The 17,606-nt window shown below is 39.1% G+C and overlaps 1 protein-coding gene across 2 annotated transcripts in view; it reads right to left on the reverse strand.

Annotated features, from left to right (window-relative positions):
- The window catches only part of rbm39a (RNA binding motif protein 39a), a 52,385-nt gene that overhangs the window by 10,116 nt on the left and 24,663 nt on the right, over positions 1–17,606 (reverse strand). For both annotated transcript variants that reach the window (XM_028811981.2, XM_051933188.1), the window contains exons 8-12: positions 9,688–9,840; positions 7,989–8,126; positions 6,352–6,417; positions 6,073–6,277; positions 5,821–5,907 (exon numbers count right to left, since the gene is read on the reverse strand). In XM_028811981.2, the coding sequence (XP_028667814.2) occupies positions 5,821–5,907; positions 6,073–6,277; positions 6,352–6,417; positions 7,989–8,126; positions 9,688–9,840 (649 nt within the window). The remainder of the gene's footprint in view (positions 1–5,820; positions 5,908–6,072; positions 6,278–6,351; positions 6,418–7,988; positions 8,127–9,687; positions 9,841–17,606) is intronic.

Raw genomic sequence — 17,606 nt, forward strand, 5'->3', positions numbered from 1 at the left:
GTTTAAATTTTGACTGCACTCTTTAAAAGCTTAAATTAGACATATTGTTAATAGTTTAAAAAACTAAAAAAATAGGCTTTCATGCATGCAAATTAGTCCTCATTTCTAACCTATCCTCCTTGCATAAACCCAGCCCACTTCCTTAAAGAAATGCTGTTAACTTACCCACTGTTTATAATGATGGCCAAGATATGGAAAAAGGAGGCAACATTTCTCATACAATTGGTTTGAATGAAAGGAAGTGGAGGTGAAAGCTAAACAGCAAACTTTAAAGGAAAAAAGTGTTTATGCTCATATCACATAATTCTTTATATCAGTTACCAAGACATACGCTGAAACATCCATAACATGCATTTAAGTAGAAAGATGTGTTCAAGCCAAGAAAAAAAGGGGGGAGGAGGGTCATCAAATCAAAACCTTGATCCTGTCTGTTGACTATTAACTTTCTTGCACTTCTCCAATTTGCCTTGTAAAAACACTTTAGCATTTGGTAACTGACACGTGAACTATGCGACACAAGGAAATTTACAATTTTTCATGGACACTTTAATCAACGTTTGCCGTTCTTCAGCACTCCTCTCTCACTGGCCCACATTGTACGAGACATCTCCATTTTCCAAGAAAACAGATTAAAAAATTCTCTGCCATCACCTCAAAACAAAAGGAAAGCAACAGATACATTGTAATTTTTGGGTGTGGTATTCCTTGAAGTATTTGCACCACTACTGGTATGATGAAAGGGAGGTTACGAAAAGGATAAATTTGTCAAGAATTTAAACTGGCAAAAAAAAAAAAAAAAAAAAAATCTCATACAATGAATACACTCAATAACCAACAATGACAAAATTATATGCTTTTAGAAAGGACTGAAAATTAAAAAAACAAAAAATCTCAACAAGCTCTGCACACCTCTATATAGGCAGTTTATCCCATTTTTTCTTACGCTTCCTATCCAGACTGACAGAACCTGAGGGGACTGGTCTAGAAACTGCCCTCTTTAGGAGTCTATGCACATGCTCAATGGGATTTAAGTCTGGGCCACTCCAGGACAGTCAGACTTGTCCCAAAGTTCTTCCATTGCCATTTTGGCTATATGCTTTTGGTCACTTTTGTGCTAAAAGGTAACCCATCAACCCAGAAGGACGACATCTATACTCTGAAGCAGGTCTCTGTATGACTGCTTTCATCCTTCCTTCAATTCTAACCAGTCTCCCTCCCTGTCCCTGCTGCTGGGAACCACCCCACAGCATGACACTGTCATTACCATGCCTCACAGCAGGAGACCAGAAGTACCTTGGTCTTCATCTAACAGTACCTGGCGTTCTGCTGAAAGTGTTCAATTTATATCTCATCACACCACAGAATCCCACCAGTGCTCCTCCATTCGTCTTTTAAATCCAGTTTAGCAACACTAAGTGGGAGTTTGCCACTTTATCTTAAATGTCTGATTGATGGAGTGATGTTGAGGTCACCCTTCTGACAAGATCAGCAGAGGGCTTCTGATGCTCTGCCAGTATAGTCACTGGTTTTCTGGGTCACTTCCCTGACCAAGGCCCTTCTAGCCTGATTACTCAGTTTGGCCAGACAGCCAAATCTAGGTGTATTATTGGCGATTCCAAACTACTTCCATTTTACAATTGAGGACATTGTCTTGACATGCAGTGTGAATCTTGTGTACCACTATTGTGCACCTTTCTAAACTATGTCCAATCAATTCAATTTGCCACAGGTTGACTCTAATCAAGGATATTTAAAGCAAACTGGATGCACCGTATCTCAATTTCAAGGGTCACAGCAGAAGGTCTGAATAGTTAATATAAATGAGAATTTTCAGTTTTGGATGTTCAATTTGCAAACCTTTCTGAAAAGGTTTTCATTTTGCCATTAAGGGTTATGTGTAGAGGGGAAAAACAGTAATTGTATCCATTTAACATTAAACCTACAGCACAATGAAGTGTGCACAAAGAGGTATGAACACTTTCTAAATCCACTGTATCTTAAAACACATTGCCCAAAATCCTTTTTCGATACAAGGTTGTATGTCAGTGTTCAAGGAAACAAACTCCTCTCACAAATCAGGAAAATAATGCAATGAGGGAGAAAACAAAAACCAAGCTAGTACAAGAGTGCATCTTTGCAGTTTCCTTTAAGACTTTACAAGTGAATTATAATAGTTCAAGGTCAACAGAAAATTGTTAAAATGATAATTTGTGTGAATATCTATCTGAAAGTCATTCCCTTTGGAAAAGCTTAACTAGAAATTTAAAAGTGAGGCAGGTTACCAGTTTAATTTTTTACATTTAAGTAAAAAAACTACACGCATCTGTGGACTTCTACAAATTTCCAGTCTAATTGCTGGTTCAACATTTTCCTGTTTTAGCCTACTCTATATACAGTGGTGTGAAAAACTATTTGCCCCCTTCCTGATTTCTTATTCTTTTGCATGTTTGTCATACAAAATGTTTCTGATCATCAAACACATTTAACCATTAGTCAAATATAACACAAGTAAACACAAAATGCAGTTTGTAAATGGTGGTTTTTATTTAGGGAGGAAAAAAAAAATCCAAACCTACATGGCCCTGTGTGAAAAAGTAATTGCCCCCTGAACCTAATAACTGGTTGGGCCACCCTTAGCAGCAATAACTGCAATCAAGCGTTTGCGATAACTTGCAATGAGTCTTTTACAGCGCTCTGGAGGAATTTTGGCCCACTCATCTTTGCAAAATTGTTGTAATTCAGCTTTATTTGAGGGTTTTCTAGCATGAACCGCCTTTTTAAGATCATGCCACAGCATCTCAATTGGATTCAGGTCAGGACTTTGACTAGGCCACTCCAAAGTCTTCATTTTGTTTTTCTTCAGCCATTCAGAGGTGGATTTGCTGGTGTGTTTTGGGTCATTGTCCTGTTGCAGCACCCAAGATCGCTTCAGCTTGAGTTGACGAACAGATGGCCGGACATTCTCCTTCAGGATTTTTTGGTAGACAGTAGAATTCATGGTTCCATCTATCACAGCAAGCCTTCCAGGTCCTGAAGCAGCAAAACAACCCCAGACCATCACACTACCACCACCGTATTTTACTGTTGGTATGATGTTCTTTTTCTGAAATGCTGTGTTCCTTTTACGCCAGATGTAACGGGACATTTGCCTTCCAAAAAGTTCAACTTTTGACTCATCAGTCCACAAGGTATTTTCCCCAAAAGTCTTGGCAATCATTGAGATGTTTCTTAGCAAAATTGAGACGAGCCCTAATGTTCTTTTTGCTTAACAGTGGTTTGCGTCTTGGACATCTGCCATGCAGGCCGTTTTTGCCCAGTCTCTGTCTTATGGTGGAGTCGTGAACACTGACCTTAATTGAGGCAAGTGAGGCCTGCAGTTCTTTAGACGTTGTCCTGGGGCCTTTTGTGACCTCTCGGATGAGTCGTCTCTGCGCTCTTGGGGTAATTTTGGTCGGCCGGCCACTCCTGGGAAGGTTCACCACTGTTCCATGTTTTTGCCATTTGTGGATAATGGCTCTCACTGTGGTTCGCTGCAGTCCCAAAGCTTTAGAAATGGCTTTATAACCTTTACCAGACTGATAGACCTCAATTACTTCTGTTCTCATTTGTTCCTGAATTTCTTTGGATCTTGGCATGATGTCTAGCTTTTGAGGTGCTTTTGGTCTCTCTCTCTGTGTCAGGCAGCTCCTATTTAAGTGATTTCTTGATTGAAACAGGTGTGGCAGTAATCAGGTCTGGGGGTGGCTACGGAAATTGAACTCAGGTGTGATACACCACAGTTAGGTTATTTTTTAACAAGGGGGCAATTACTTTTTCACACAGGGCCATGTAGGTTTGGATTTTTTTTCTCCCTAAATAATAAAAACCATCATTTAAAAACTGCATTTTGTGTTTACTTGTGTTATATTTGACTAATGGTTAAATGTGTTTGATGATCAGAAACATTTTGTGTGACAAACATGCAAAAGAATAAGAAATCAGGAAGGGGGCAAATAGTTTTTCACACCACTGTAAGCCCTTTGTTTCTCAAATCCAAGAAAATGACCAAGAATTGGTTAGGAATAGTGGTAGCACACTGTAAGGCTCAAATAAGCTCAGAGAAACAAGTATGCAAAATTGCCTTCTGTACCTACTAGAATGAATTTCAGAACACAGATCTTTTGCTTGCAGCTTTGCATTTTGAGACTATATCCTTGCTATATAGGCAGTGCATACAACCACCATCCGGCCTCCGTTAACGTCTGCTGCAGGCATTCTTTTCAATGCATTTTCAGATGGCACATACACAGCCTTGTAATTTTACCAATGTGTACCCGAAGTAGCCGCAGTATAATCACCTGCAGGAAACGGTTTTGAAGGAGAAACAGACACTTGATTTACCCTCTGGAGAATCTAAATGACATCCCATTTAGTTTAATTTTCCAGTTCTTATTATAACTAGAATGTTCCCCATGTCACTCCCCAGCCCTTTAAATAGTGCATGTAGCACACGAACAAATATACTAAAATACCTGAAAGACTTCTTCACAAGCATGTGGCAGCGACTAAAATTTTTAGGACAAGGAGAAAATTTTTACTCTGTAGAGAAATACCATCTCACAGATTAAGCTTTCTAAATTTGAGAAAAGTATTTGGTAAGTGAAAACACTGATTACATTGTTCAGGTCTATACTATTTTTTACTTTTTTTCCCCCTCTTAAAACCAATTGACTACTATCTGGAAGTGGGCAGTTGAAACATACTTGTGTGGTTTTTAAACAAAAAAACTTCCCATGCAAGGATACATTTTCAGATTTAATAAACAAAAAAACACTAACAATTTCTCAACCACTCCTACACATTTAAGTGAAAGACAGACATTTTATTGCAGATGTACAGCCCTTACTTTAATCTAACAAACAACAGCCCATTACTCTGCACAGTCTTGAAGCTCTGTGTACTGCGCTTAAAAAACAAGAGCACTATTCAAAAGTATCCTTATAAATCAGCCACAATCCCGGGATTACAAGAAAGCCATACTTCAGAAATTTCAGCTTACTCTCTCCCCTACCAATTCTGCATACCATATCATGATGTAATTTTAATCTACCTTGATCAAATGTATCAGTAAGTAAACAAGCAAAAGAAAAAAGTTACAACCTTTAAAGCTGACACAATCATCAAGAAATTTTTTTTGCTTGTTTTTGGTTTCCTCTTGAAGAATGGTGCACTTTCTTATGCTCTCATGGTTTATCTGAAAGCAAACCAGCTATGGGTGGTATATAGCAAAACCACAGACAAAAGGAATATAAAATAGGAAAAAGACGAGTTGGGGGCAGGAAAACAATGCAATTTCTTATGAACACAACTGTCTCACTCTTTTCTATCTGATGGATTAAAAACAAAAGTTACCTAATCAATCAAAATCTTTAGTCATTGTACCAATGAGACATTGTACAACAAAATTTAGGTGCAGTTTTCCAATGCAAAAATAAAATAAAAACAACACAATTCTCAAATGAAAACTAAAATTATCCATTCATACATCGAACAATAACAGAGGGGTAAATAACTCACTGATTGTAAAACTGGTTGAAACCAAACCCTACAGCCACAGGGGACTGACTGCCTAGGACTAAGACTGGAAAAAAATGCTTACATTTTTTATTTTTTTTAAATATTCACTTTCTGCACATCCTTGTGCCAATGTGACCTTCACAAGACTGCAAGCAAGAATAATCAATGTTTAACAGTATTTTTGTCTGGGCAAAAAAGTATTATTTAACATTATATTTTCAGAATTAACCTGTTCACCCAAAATTGCAACAATCAAGGCCTTACCTGTTACAGCTGCCATAGCACCAAATGGAATGGATCCACTCATCTGTAAAGCTTGCTGGGCTGCTGGAGGAATCTGTAAGCCAGTACCTAACAGCAAAAATAAAAATTCTCTCAAATAAGTGGAATCCCCTTAGAAACAGGCAAGTACAATTTAAAGCAAGATAAGATACTAAAGGCTAATAGGTTAAATGAAAAAAAAAAATCCTTTACATAGTATTACTATTCAAAATATAAATCTTTGTGGAGTATTACCTTCAGCCAGCCTGGCCATTAACTGGAGACGACCGGTTGTTCCAAGGTCAATCCCAGTCCTCTCTAGCTCATCACTATCCAAAAATGAACTGGCAGTGGAGGCATCAGTGCGTTCTGTTACGTGTCCAACTTTCATAGGTCTGCCAGCCAACTCAAATCCATTAAGCTGCTCCAAAGCCTTTTTAGCACATTCAGCATCAGAGAACTAGAAATATAAAAACCACACTATTGTAAAATTATGTAACACTCATAAATATATTTATGAGAAACTAAACTTACTGTAATAAAACCATATCCTTTGGACCTCCCTGTTTCACTGTCCATCATAAGCTGAATGCTTTCAATCTGAAATCAAATATAAGGTATGATATTAAATAAATTCTTACAACAAAATAAAGTTGGGACTTATAATGTATAACAAATAAAAACAATGAAATGATTTGCAAATCTAATAAACCCATATTTTACAACATCAAATGTTTAAACTGAGAAGATGTACAATTGTAAGAATAAGGTAATTTTGAAATTGATGGTATCAACAAGTCTCAAAAAAGTTGGGGCAATGTTTACCACTGTGTAGCATGCCCTCTTTTAACAACAGTCTGTAGACATGTGGTATCAGAGGAGACCAGATGCTGGACTTCTGGGAGTGGAATGTTGTCTCATTCTTGTCTGATATGGGATTCTAGCTGAATAGTAGTCCTGGGTCATCTTTGTCTTATTTTCATTTCATGACACGAAAAATGTTTTTAACTGGTGAAAGATAAGGACTGTAGGAAGGACAGTTCAGCACCGGGACTCTTACTATGAAACTATGTAGCTGTAACAAAGGCAGTATGCAGTTTAGCATTGCCTTGCTGAAATATGCAAGGCCTTCCCTATAAATAAAATATGTCTGAATGGGAGCAAATGTTGCTCTAAAATCTGTATATGCACCTTTCAGCATTGATGGTGCTTTTCCAGATACGTACACTGCCAATTCCATAGGCACTAATGCATTAAAGACCAGGAGAGATGTAGGATTTTGAAGTGCGTGCTGATCACAAGCCAGATGGTCCCTTTCCTCTTTAGTCCGGAGAATGTGGCGCCCAGGTTTCCCAAAAAGAATTTCAAATTTTGGATTTGTCTGACCAGAGAACTGTTTTCCACTTTGCCTCAGTCTATTTTAAATGAGCTTTGGCCCAGAGAAGAAGGCAGCATTTCTGGATGACATCCAAATGTGTCATCTTCTTTGCATGATAGAATTTTAACCTGCATTGTGTTCACATACAATGATTTCTGGAAGCGTTCCTGAACCTTTGCAGTGATTTCCATGACAGAATCATGCCTGCTTTTAATGCAGTTCCACCTGAAGGCACAAAGAGCAAAGGCATCCAACACTGATTTTTGGCTTTGTCCCTTGCACACAGATTTCTCCAAATTTTCAGAATCATTTGATATCATGTAGTGTAGATGACAAGATACTAAGCCTTTGCATATTTACGTTGAAGATTATTCTGAAAGTGTTCCACAATTTGTAGTTTTTTGCAGACAGGTGAACCTTTGCCCATCTTTACTTCTGAGAGAGAATGCCTCTCGAATATGCTTTTTTTTATACCCAATCATGTTACTGACCCGTTGCAAAATGTTCCTCCAGCTTTTTCTTTAGTACCACTTACTTTAACAGCCTTTACATAACTTTTTAACTTTTAACCCCATTTCACAACTTGAGGCATTGTCGCTGTCAAATTCAAAATGAGCTAATAGTTTATGAAATAGTAAAAATGTCGCTCTGAATAAAATATGGATTTATGAGATTTGCAAATCATTGCATTCTATCATTATTTACATTTTAACAGTGTCAACTTTTTTTGGAATTGGGGCGGTACATGTAAATGAATAAATAGTCAAACAAAAAACAAAATATAATTTCTCACCCTTCCAAAAGGTTCAAATATTCCACGAAGCATATCCTCGGTAATATTAAAATGCAGAGAGCCGACATAGAGCCTCATTGGTCCGGCATTGCCTTTTTGTAGGTTATTAGCCATAGCAGCTGCTCGGTTTTTCTCAGCCTGAAAAATGTAAAATTTACCACTTGATTTTTTCAAAATACACTGACAATCTGTATATTCAAACTTTTAATCATCTCTCTAAAAGCCCCATTTTCTCCATATAAACTTGCAACTTTTCTCAAAAACCATTTCAATTCTATACCTGCAGTGATAATTTCAGGGTTTAAGGACCAGGGCCTATTCTGGTAGTTTTGGGTGCCAGGCAGAAATGAGCACCAGTCCTTGGCAGGGCACACAGACATTGCAAATTTAGCATCACCAAATTAACCAAAATGCATACTTTAGGGATGTGAAGGACCAGACTACTACTTGAAGAATGTGAAAATGTTAAATTCTGGGATGATCAATATGCTAGCCCGCTTATCTATTACAGGTGTGGTGTCAGCAACACAGCCTAAAACAGGGCTGGCAGACCATTACCAGTAAACCTGAATTTCCCCATAACCCCAGCCTAGGTGATAAAATGATAATTATCACAAAATAATAATTCAATAGAAACTGACAGAACTCATTCCAGCCATGTTTTGACAGACAACACAAACTGAAACAGTGTCATACTTTAGAGCATGCACAATGCAAGTCCCAGACTGTTAAGTGCTGCAATAGTGGTGATTTCTTGTGCCTATTTTTGGTGCACAGGAATAGAGCTCTGAAAGAAACAGTTTTTTTTTTTTTTTGTTTAAAATCCAAGACTGTCCACTCCCACAGTACACCACCCTGCGTCTGCCTGCTCTTGGCCTCATATGTCCCGGTCCTGCCCACAGAAACAAACTGGATCCATTAAGGAAAAAATGTCACATATGGATGGATGACAAGCCTGTTTCACATGATCTTGTTATAAGAAGCCTGAAGCTTTCCCCTCTTTAGCCCAGCTGTGCTTTTCACTTTTTGCGACGATTCTACTTCATCAGTATTACAGATCTTTCAATGGGACTTAATTCCTGAGCACAAGTTCACACATTCAATCTCCCCCCCTCCCCCAAAGGATAAAAAAAAAAAAAAAAAAAGAAAAACAAAATAAAAACAGTGTAAGCAATATGTCGTTAAAGCTTTGTAAGTAGACAACCAATTACTATTCTATATTGAAAAGTAGGTTAATTGCTATTAATTCCACAAAAACGTGGAATGGACACAGAAGGTAGGTCCTACACACGTACAAACACATGTTTAAGCTTAAACCATACTCTTTTCTAGTCTGCCTGTTACTGGTAAATTTTACTAAAGCCACAGAATGGGAAGAGATTTTACAAAAATTGTTTTTACAGAATCAAATAGGGAAACTTTTAGAAAATGCAGATTTCCAAAAAAATACATCCTGAAATGATTATGGCTGTGTTAAAAACAAAATAAAGAACAAGACTCCACACAAAAGCTAGGAAATCTGCACTAACCAGATTCGAGTTCTTTTCATGATTACTTTAATTTCATGGTTTTTGGTCCAATAAATTTTACTAACATAAATGAATACTTTATTACTGTATGTAAAATTCAATGTAAATCAACAGGGTCTTCAATGTTTAAAACAACTCTGAAAGGCAGAGAAAAAACACACCCAACTAACCTGTGATGCCTGCACAATGATTGGTACTCCTAGCAACCTCTGACCAGTAAGGCCAATTGCCAAGGGTACAGAGCTTGCTTCCACAAACTCAATGTATGCAATGCCCTTGGACCTTCTTGAGTTCCGGTCTGAAATCATTCTAACATCACGCACCTAAAAAAAAATAAAATAAAAACACAAACACCACATAAAAAACAACAATAGTCAGAGAAACATGTAACCAAATATTTGTAACTTCAAAAACTTACCCCAAAAAGTACATAAAGAAAAAATGTTCACTCAATACCCTTTAATCATTCAGCAACATTATCAACACTTGTTAAATTTAAAACTGTACAGAACTAGACAGTCTCTACCAAGTATTAAATACATCTGCCCATGACAAAAAAGGGAGCTGTATTGAAAATGTCTGTTAAATCTACGGTCCAGCTTTTTTGACTTACTGGCTTATAAAGTTTCCAGGCACCCATTTTTTGTACTGTTGAACATACTTGTTTCATAATAATGAAGCATGTCAGATACTTGAGTTACAACTAGTTAACTGTAAATTTAATTTGTATAACCAACTTTCTAAACTATTTTATGGGTAGCAATACGGTTTGCATTTTTTGTATATTTGCTTTTGTTTTAGATTTTTCATAAAATGAGTGTTAATCTGAAAGCATTAAGATAACAGACTCCCTTCCAATACTATTTCAGGAATGAGTAGTATTAGTAATATGTATCAAGACTTTACGAAAATGCTTCTGAAAATAAGGCACACACTAAAATAGTGTTTGCAGGGAGGTTAAAACAAGGTTGCAATTTCTTTTACAACACAAATGGATCCTGACTGCAAATTTTGTGGTGTAGTTTTGAGAAAAATCTTCCTGGTAACAAATTTGTGTGACTTTATAGGGCGGTGACAAATTTATTCACAAAATTTGTTAAGTGAAAAAAAAAAAAAAAACAGCATTTAAGAAAAAATCAAAAAGATGCCAGATGAACAAGACATATCCATCAGTTGATTAAATAATGAAAACATAATGGACCAGTCAAATTAAATCTTACTATGTCCAAATCTTAATGGTTTAACATTTCTCTGAACTATAAAGCTCTCATCTTTAAAGCTAAATCAAAATTTTTTTTAATGAAGATTAATTTGTCAGCTTGTGTTGAATGATTTTTTTAATTACTCATACCTGCGAGTTCATACAAAGTTGCCATTCCAATTATTCTCTTATTAAAATATGCTGAATTTAGTTTTACTACAGTAGTTACATTTTGGCCATTAAATTAAGAAAACCACTTTGTCCTCAAAAAAAGTTAAAAAAACTAGGTACAATAACTTTACTCGATTGCTTTCTGGTTGGTATAGCATACTACAGTTCAAAAACCTGATCATTTGTTGAATTCCATTGTTTTCAACTGTGTAGGATCTCTCATCTTTAGATATAAACTGGTATAGATGGTTCTTTTATGAACACAAGGCGAATTAAACAGAAGCTGGGACATAACTGCCATCTCCAGCGTAGACTGCTTAGGCTTTACTTGTTTGGATGGCAACTGCCATTACATTAATGGGTGTCACTGGAATTAATGATTTCTCAAATTGTTAACATCTGAGTTGCACAGCTTACATATAGTGGGGGAAAGTATTAAACTCGTCAATTTTTTTTTTTTTTTTCAGCAAATATTTCCAACAATGTTATTCACATGAATTTTTCACCAGACACTGGTATTTAACTCAAGAAATCAACAAATATAAGAAACTCACAACATGAAATAAAATGTTATGTGTAATAAAAGTAGAATGACACAGGGAAAAGTATTGAACACCCTAAGAAAGAACAGTACACCAAAGTCAAGGAAAGGCAAGGAACCAGCTGAAATCTGTAATTAGGTTTAAAGTAATTCAAATTAGTGCAAATTGAGATCAGCTGGGTTAGTACATATTAATGGGCTACAAAAGGGTGTTTTGCTGCTAAGGTGTTACACAAGAAAAATCTTGTGATGGGTAAAAGCAAAGAGCTCTCCCTAGACTTCTGCAACCCGATTACTAAAAACTATCAATGGAACTGGTTATAGACATATTTCAAACTTCTGCATCTTCCAGTAAGTACCAGGGGGGCCATTATCCACAAGTGACAGGAACATCACTCCACTAACCACGCACAGGAGCTTCTCATAAGATTTCTGACCAGGGAGTCATAAGGATGAGTCAAAGGAGTAGACCAAGAGCCACAGAGCACTTGGAAAGAGCTCCAGAAAGATTGTGAGGTAACAGGTATAATTGTTAGAAAAAACAAATAGGCAATATACTCCATCTGCATGGCCTGTGTGCGCGCTCAACCCACAAGACTCCATTACTGAAGTGTGCTACATAATATTTGGACACACCTATAAAAATACTAGGAGAATGTAGTCTGGCCAAGACAGAAGTTGGACTTTTTGGCAATCGTACTATTAGGCATGGGGTTTATAATACAAAAAAAAAAAAAATCCTATTAATGATTATTTTTCATTTGAACAATTCAATTTTGATTCTTAAAGTCTCAAGATCTATCTTGTGATTCTCTATCCTGGTCTATACTATATATTTACTATATGGACATTTTTGTTTATCTTCGTTTGTCGTGTCCAATTTGCAAGATGTCATTAATGCACCTGTTAAGGCTTTCTATGGAAAAAAAAAAAAGCACTTTACTATGAGTAGCCCTCGCTGGATGGGGCAGGGTGCACACTTGTAACTGTGCAAAAGCAGACTAATGCATACATAGTGTTAATTTCTGAGGACCAGCTCATAAGACGCATCAAATGAATGCGGGGAACGCATGGCAGCCATGATGCATGCGCGTTCGCATTCTGAGCGTGAAGTATAAACGAGCCCTTAGTTGAAGCCCTCGCGCGTGCTAGTTGCAGTACCAGCAAAAAGTCGGGGGGCACAGAATGACAAAAGTTGGAATGTGACGTCAGAGTCTCTGTTTACTATCTACGTGTGACAGAAAGCTGTTGTGCAGATTCTCCAGGATTGATGTGTGTGCTTCAATGTTTGATGAATGGTTCGATATGGTGAAGCAAAATGCAGACATTCAAATGCATTTGCGGTGCTTTTATTTTCAAGCATTCCCCAACGTAATCTCTCTCTCTCTATATAGATATAGGGGAGCACATTGGTGCAGAGGTAGTGCTGCTGCCATGCCTTGGGACTGGGGTTCATATCTAGAGTATTCCCTTTGTAGAGTTTGCATATCTTCCCATTTCTGTATAGGTTTACAACCATTTCCTCTCACAGTCCAAAGAGTACTACTTGGTAGACACCTTTATTTACATTTGTATTCATTTACAACAATTTGAGAGGCAGAAATGGCAACATCCATCCATCCATCCATTTACCAACCCGCTGAATCCGAACACAGGGTCACAGGGGTCTGCTGGAGCCAATCCCAGCCAACACGGGGCACAAGGCAGGAACCAATCCTGGGCAGGGTGCCAAGGAGCTGGTGGCGGATTTTAGGAGGCCCAGACCCCTCATGGACCCCGTGATCATCAGAGGTGACTGTGTGCAGATGGTGCAGAACTATAAATATCTGGGAGTGCAGCTGGATGATAAATTAGACTGGACTGCCAATACTGATGCTCTGTGCAAGAAAGAACAGAGCCGGTTATACTTCTTTAGAAGGCTGGTGTCCTTCAACATCTGCAATAAGATGCTGCAGATGTTCTATCAGACGGTTGTGGCAAGCGCCCTCTTCTACGCAGTGGTGTGCTGGGGAGGCAGCATTAAGAAGAAAGACGCCTCACGCCTGGACAAACTGGTGAGGAAGGCAGGCTCTATTGTTGGCATGGACCTGGACAGTTTGACATCTGTGGCAGAGCGACGGGCGCTCAGCAGACTCCTATCAATTATGGAGAATCCACTGCATCCACTAAATAGTATCATCTCAAGACAGAAGAGCAGCTTCAGCGACAGATTGCTGTCACTGTCCTGTTCCACTGACAGATTGAGGAGATCGTTCCTCCCCCAAACTATGCGACTCTTCAATTCCACCCTTTTGGGGGGAGTGGGGGGGTAGTATTGGTAAACGTTAACATTTAACATTATACAAAGTTATTGTCTATTTTTTACCTGCAATATTATCAATCTTTAATTTAATATTATCATATCAGTATGCTGCTGCTGGAGAATGTGAATTTCCCCTTGGGATTAATAAAGTGTCTATCTATCTAACCCACCGCAAGAAATGGTAACATTTCTTTTGTTTTTCCAATTGGAGCACAAGCAGGTGAAGTGACTTGCTCATGGTCACACTGTGTGTCATGTGATTTGAACCCACACCCTCAGCGCTTGAATTCCAAAGCCTTAAGTATACCACACTGGTTAGGTGAATCTGTGTGTGTGTTCACCCTGCAATGTAGCCCTAAATATATATAGAAATAATAATCCAAAAATACTTAACCAATGGCTATGGTCAATACAGATAAGGACCACAATGTATATATGCAGTGGTTATTAAAATGTTTAACAGCTGCTGGAACAAAACCATATAAATCAGTTACTCATTCCTGGTAACTTAAACGTTTGACCTAAAGTCAATCCCCTTTTTAGTGGAATGCCCCAGTAGAAAGGATAAATTTTTCACATTGTTTTTATATATATATAAAATCCCTGTGTGTCCAGGTGTCCGTGTGTGGGTGTCTTCTGGTGAAGTGTGCATGCGCGGGGCACGGTGCGATTCGCGATATTACTGTCAGAGAAACTTAGAGGCGTTTTACGGAAATATAAACCAGTATTACTGCGAGAGGAAATTAAAAGGTACACAGTACAGTGACACATATTACAGCCACATACAAGCCAGTATTACTGTCAGAGGAGATTAAAGGCATATTACCGACGCGCATGCCTGTATTACCGCCAGAGAAAATTAAAGGTATATTACGGACGTACAAGCCAGCGGACGTACAAGACGGTATCCTTCAATAAGTGTGCGCACAGGCATCCTTCAATAAGGGCACACACAAAAAGGCGAGCTTCAAAAGGGTGACCTCAATTGGGCACAGCGAATAAAGGCGCGCATAAATAAAGATCTGCACCTTTGTTGCTCTTCACATATTCCAGAGCCATTTGAACTAAATTATCTACGAACGCCTTTATTCGCCACGCTCAATTGAGGTCGCCCTTTTGAAGCTCGCCATTTTGTGCGCGCCCTTATTGAATAGAGCCATACAAGACAGTATTACTGTCACAGAAAATTAAAGACAGACAATACACGGTGGCAGCCCACGAAGAACGGTCAGCTCAGCAAGTAAACATCAACAAAAGAAAGGCTGAATGAAAGAAAGAAAAATACAACCAACAAAAAGAATGAGGTCAAAGTCCCTTGCCATTTAATATAGACTGTTCCTACTAATGTTTATGCACTACTGTTCTAGCGCCCGTTATTGTAACGGGCTAAATGACTAGTTATATACAAGGGGGCTTCGCTCGCCTACCCCCGGCGTTTTGAACCCGTGCCCGCTGGGCAGCAACGTGTGAGGATGACGCACGTTTAATATGGAGCGTTTGCCCGTGTCACTCTGGGGCCCCTCACTGTTAATACGGAGCTCCTTCCGTACTATTATGCGGTGCATTGTGGACTACTGCGGACCCCGTAGTGTTTCCCGTTTCAGTCTGTATCTCGGTCAGTCGAGCTTTTGTTTTTGAAGCTTTTGAATTCCGGTCTTCATTATCTGTAACCTGCTGTCCATGTGTTTGCCCCCCTCGTTTAACCTGTTTATGATGTTTTAGTTTGCTTTCTACTCTGTCTTTCATTTCTGATCTCGCTTTATTCTGCTTTTGTTTCAATGACACCTGGTGCGTGGTGAATATATTTTCCCTTTTTCGAGTACTAATTTTCATTTGTTTGCGATACTGTGATGTTTATCGTACTGTTAATAATGCATCACTGTAATGTGATTCACCTATGCTGTATATTTTGGACGTGTGAGGATGACGTATGTCTAATACGGAGCGTTCGCCCGTGTCACTCTGGGTCTCCCCACTGTTACTACGAAGCTCTTTCCGAACTATCATGTGGTGCATTGTGGAGCACTGCGGACTCTGTAGTGTTTCTCGTTTCACTTCGTATCTCATTTAGTCGAGCTCTTTCTTTTTGGAGCAGTGCCTGCCTGGTCTGCGGCATTTCAGACGCACGTTGTAGGCGCCTGCGTTTATTAATTATATCTAGGCAGGCGCGTGTTTGTATCTTGGTCACTTGAGCTGTGTCATGTTGAATCCGTGCCTGCTTTGCCTATGCAGTTTGAGACGCGCGTTGTAGGCGTCAACGTTCATTAGATCTGTCCATGCGGGCTTGGTGTCGAAGCTGTGTTAGTTGTTGAGCTGTTTGGTTTTGGAGCCGAGACGGTTTTGCTTCCGCGGTTTCAGACGCGTGTCCATACTATCTCGGGTTTGATGTATGAACCTTTGTGGACTCCGTAGTGTGTTCCGTTTCACTCTGGGGCGGGGCGTTGATTCCCCTTGTTTTACTATGTCTCCTCCTGTGCCTGCACCACGCATTAGTGCCACTCACAATATGGCGGCGACGCCTGCGCCTTCCGTATTATGTCGGTTTTTACCATGGTGTGTGGTGTGGTTTAACTGTCGTTTCTGCCTTTATATTCTGTATCTCGGTGTGCATGTGTTTCGTGCCTAGGTATTTTTGAAGCTGTTGCATTCCAGTTTTTATCATCTGTAACCTGCTCTCCATGTGTTCGTCCCCATTGTTTAATCCCTTTATAAAGTTTTACTTTGTTTCCTACTCTGTTTTATTTCTGACCTCGCTTTATCCTGCTTGCGGCACTTCAGACGGTTCGTAGTCTCTCTCGTTTTACTCTGGTGAGGGGGGCTTTGTTCTGTAACCTGCTCTCCATGTATGTGTCCTTGTTCTTTAACCTCTTTATGACGTTTTACTTTGTTTCCTACTCTGACAGTTCGTAGTCTCTCCCGTTTTGCTCTGGTGCGGGGGTTTTCTGTGGTGCCTGCGCATGTGCGTAGTCTCTCCCGTTTCACTCGGGGTTGGGGGCTTTGTGTGGCACTTGCGCACTATGTCTTTTGCGTCCACGGGCAGGTCCCTGCGTCCATATCCGGTTTACCATTCTCTTTTAGTAATATGGATAATTTTATTGCAATCATTCATACAAAATCTATCAATTTTTACAAAACATAGGATTGAAAAACAAGTCGACCCCCACCAGAGAGAGACAGAGAGAGAGAGAGAGAGAGAGAGAGAGAGAGAGAGAGACAGAGACAGAGACAGAGAGAGCATGGCCAACGGGGTAAAACTTAAGGCTTGTACACATACCTAAATTAATGAGTTTAATAGGCCAGTAGAGATGAATGGAGAAGAAAATGAAATGAGGAGACAATTGCTTCCTCAGTGCTTTAAGAGCTTATTCTAAATTTTATTGATTATATCCTGCCAGGTTTTAAAAAAAATTCTGTATAGATCCTCTAACTGAAAATTTGATTTTTTCCAATTTCAAATAGTATAAAACATCGGTTTCCCACTGACTTAAAAGGACAGTGTTATTCTTCCAGTTTAGCAAAACAAGTCTGCGTGCCAAAAGTGTAGTGAATGCAATCACAGTTTGTCCTTCTCCACTTTAACTCTTTTAGGGCGGATATCGACTTTTGTCGACAGGAGGGGTTGAAGGCGAATGTCGACAAAAGTCGACATTCAGGGATAGGGGGCGACAATCAGCTGTTAATGGCGACAAATCTCACTGTCACGTCACAGGCATTCCCTCTGTGCTTGGAGGAATGCTAGACTCGTTGACTCGGCAACTAAACCCTGCGTGTTCGTGAGTTGCGAAATGTAAACAATGGCAAGATGGCACAGACATGTGAAAAGGCAGCGAAGCAAGTGCAGAAAAGAAAACACTCGGCAGACGATGTTTTGCGC

The sequence above is a fragment of the Erpetoichthys calabaricus genome, chromosome 10 (genome assembly GCF_900747795.2).
Source record: "Erpetoichthys calabaricus chromosome 10, fErpCal1.3, whole genome shotgun sequence".
Classification (NCBI taxonomy): Eukaryota; Metazoa; Chordata; class Cladistia; order Polypteriformes; family Polypteridae; genus Erpetoichthys; species Erpetoichthys calabaricus.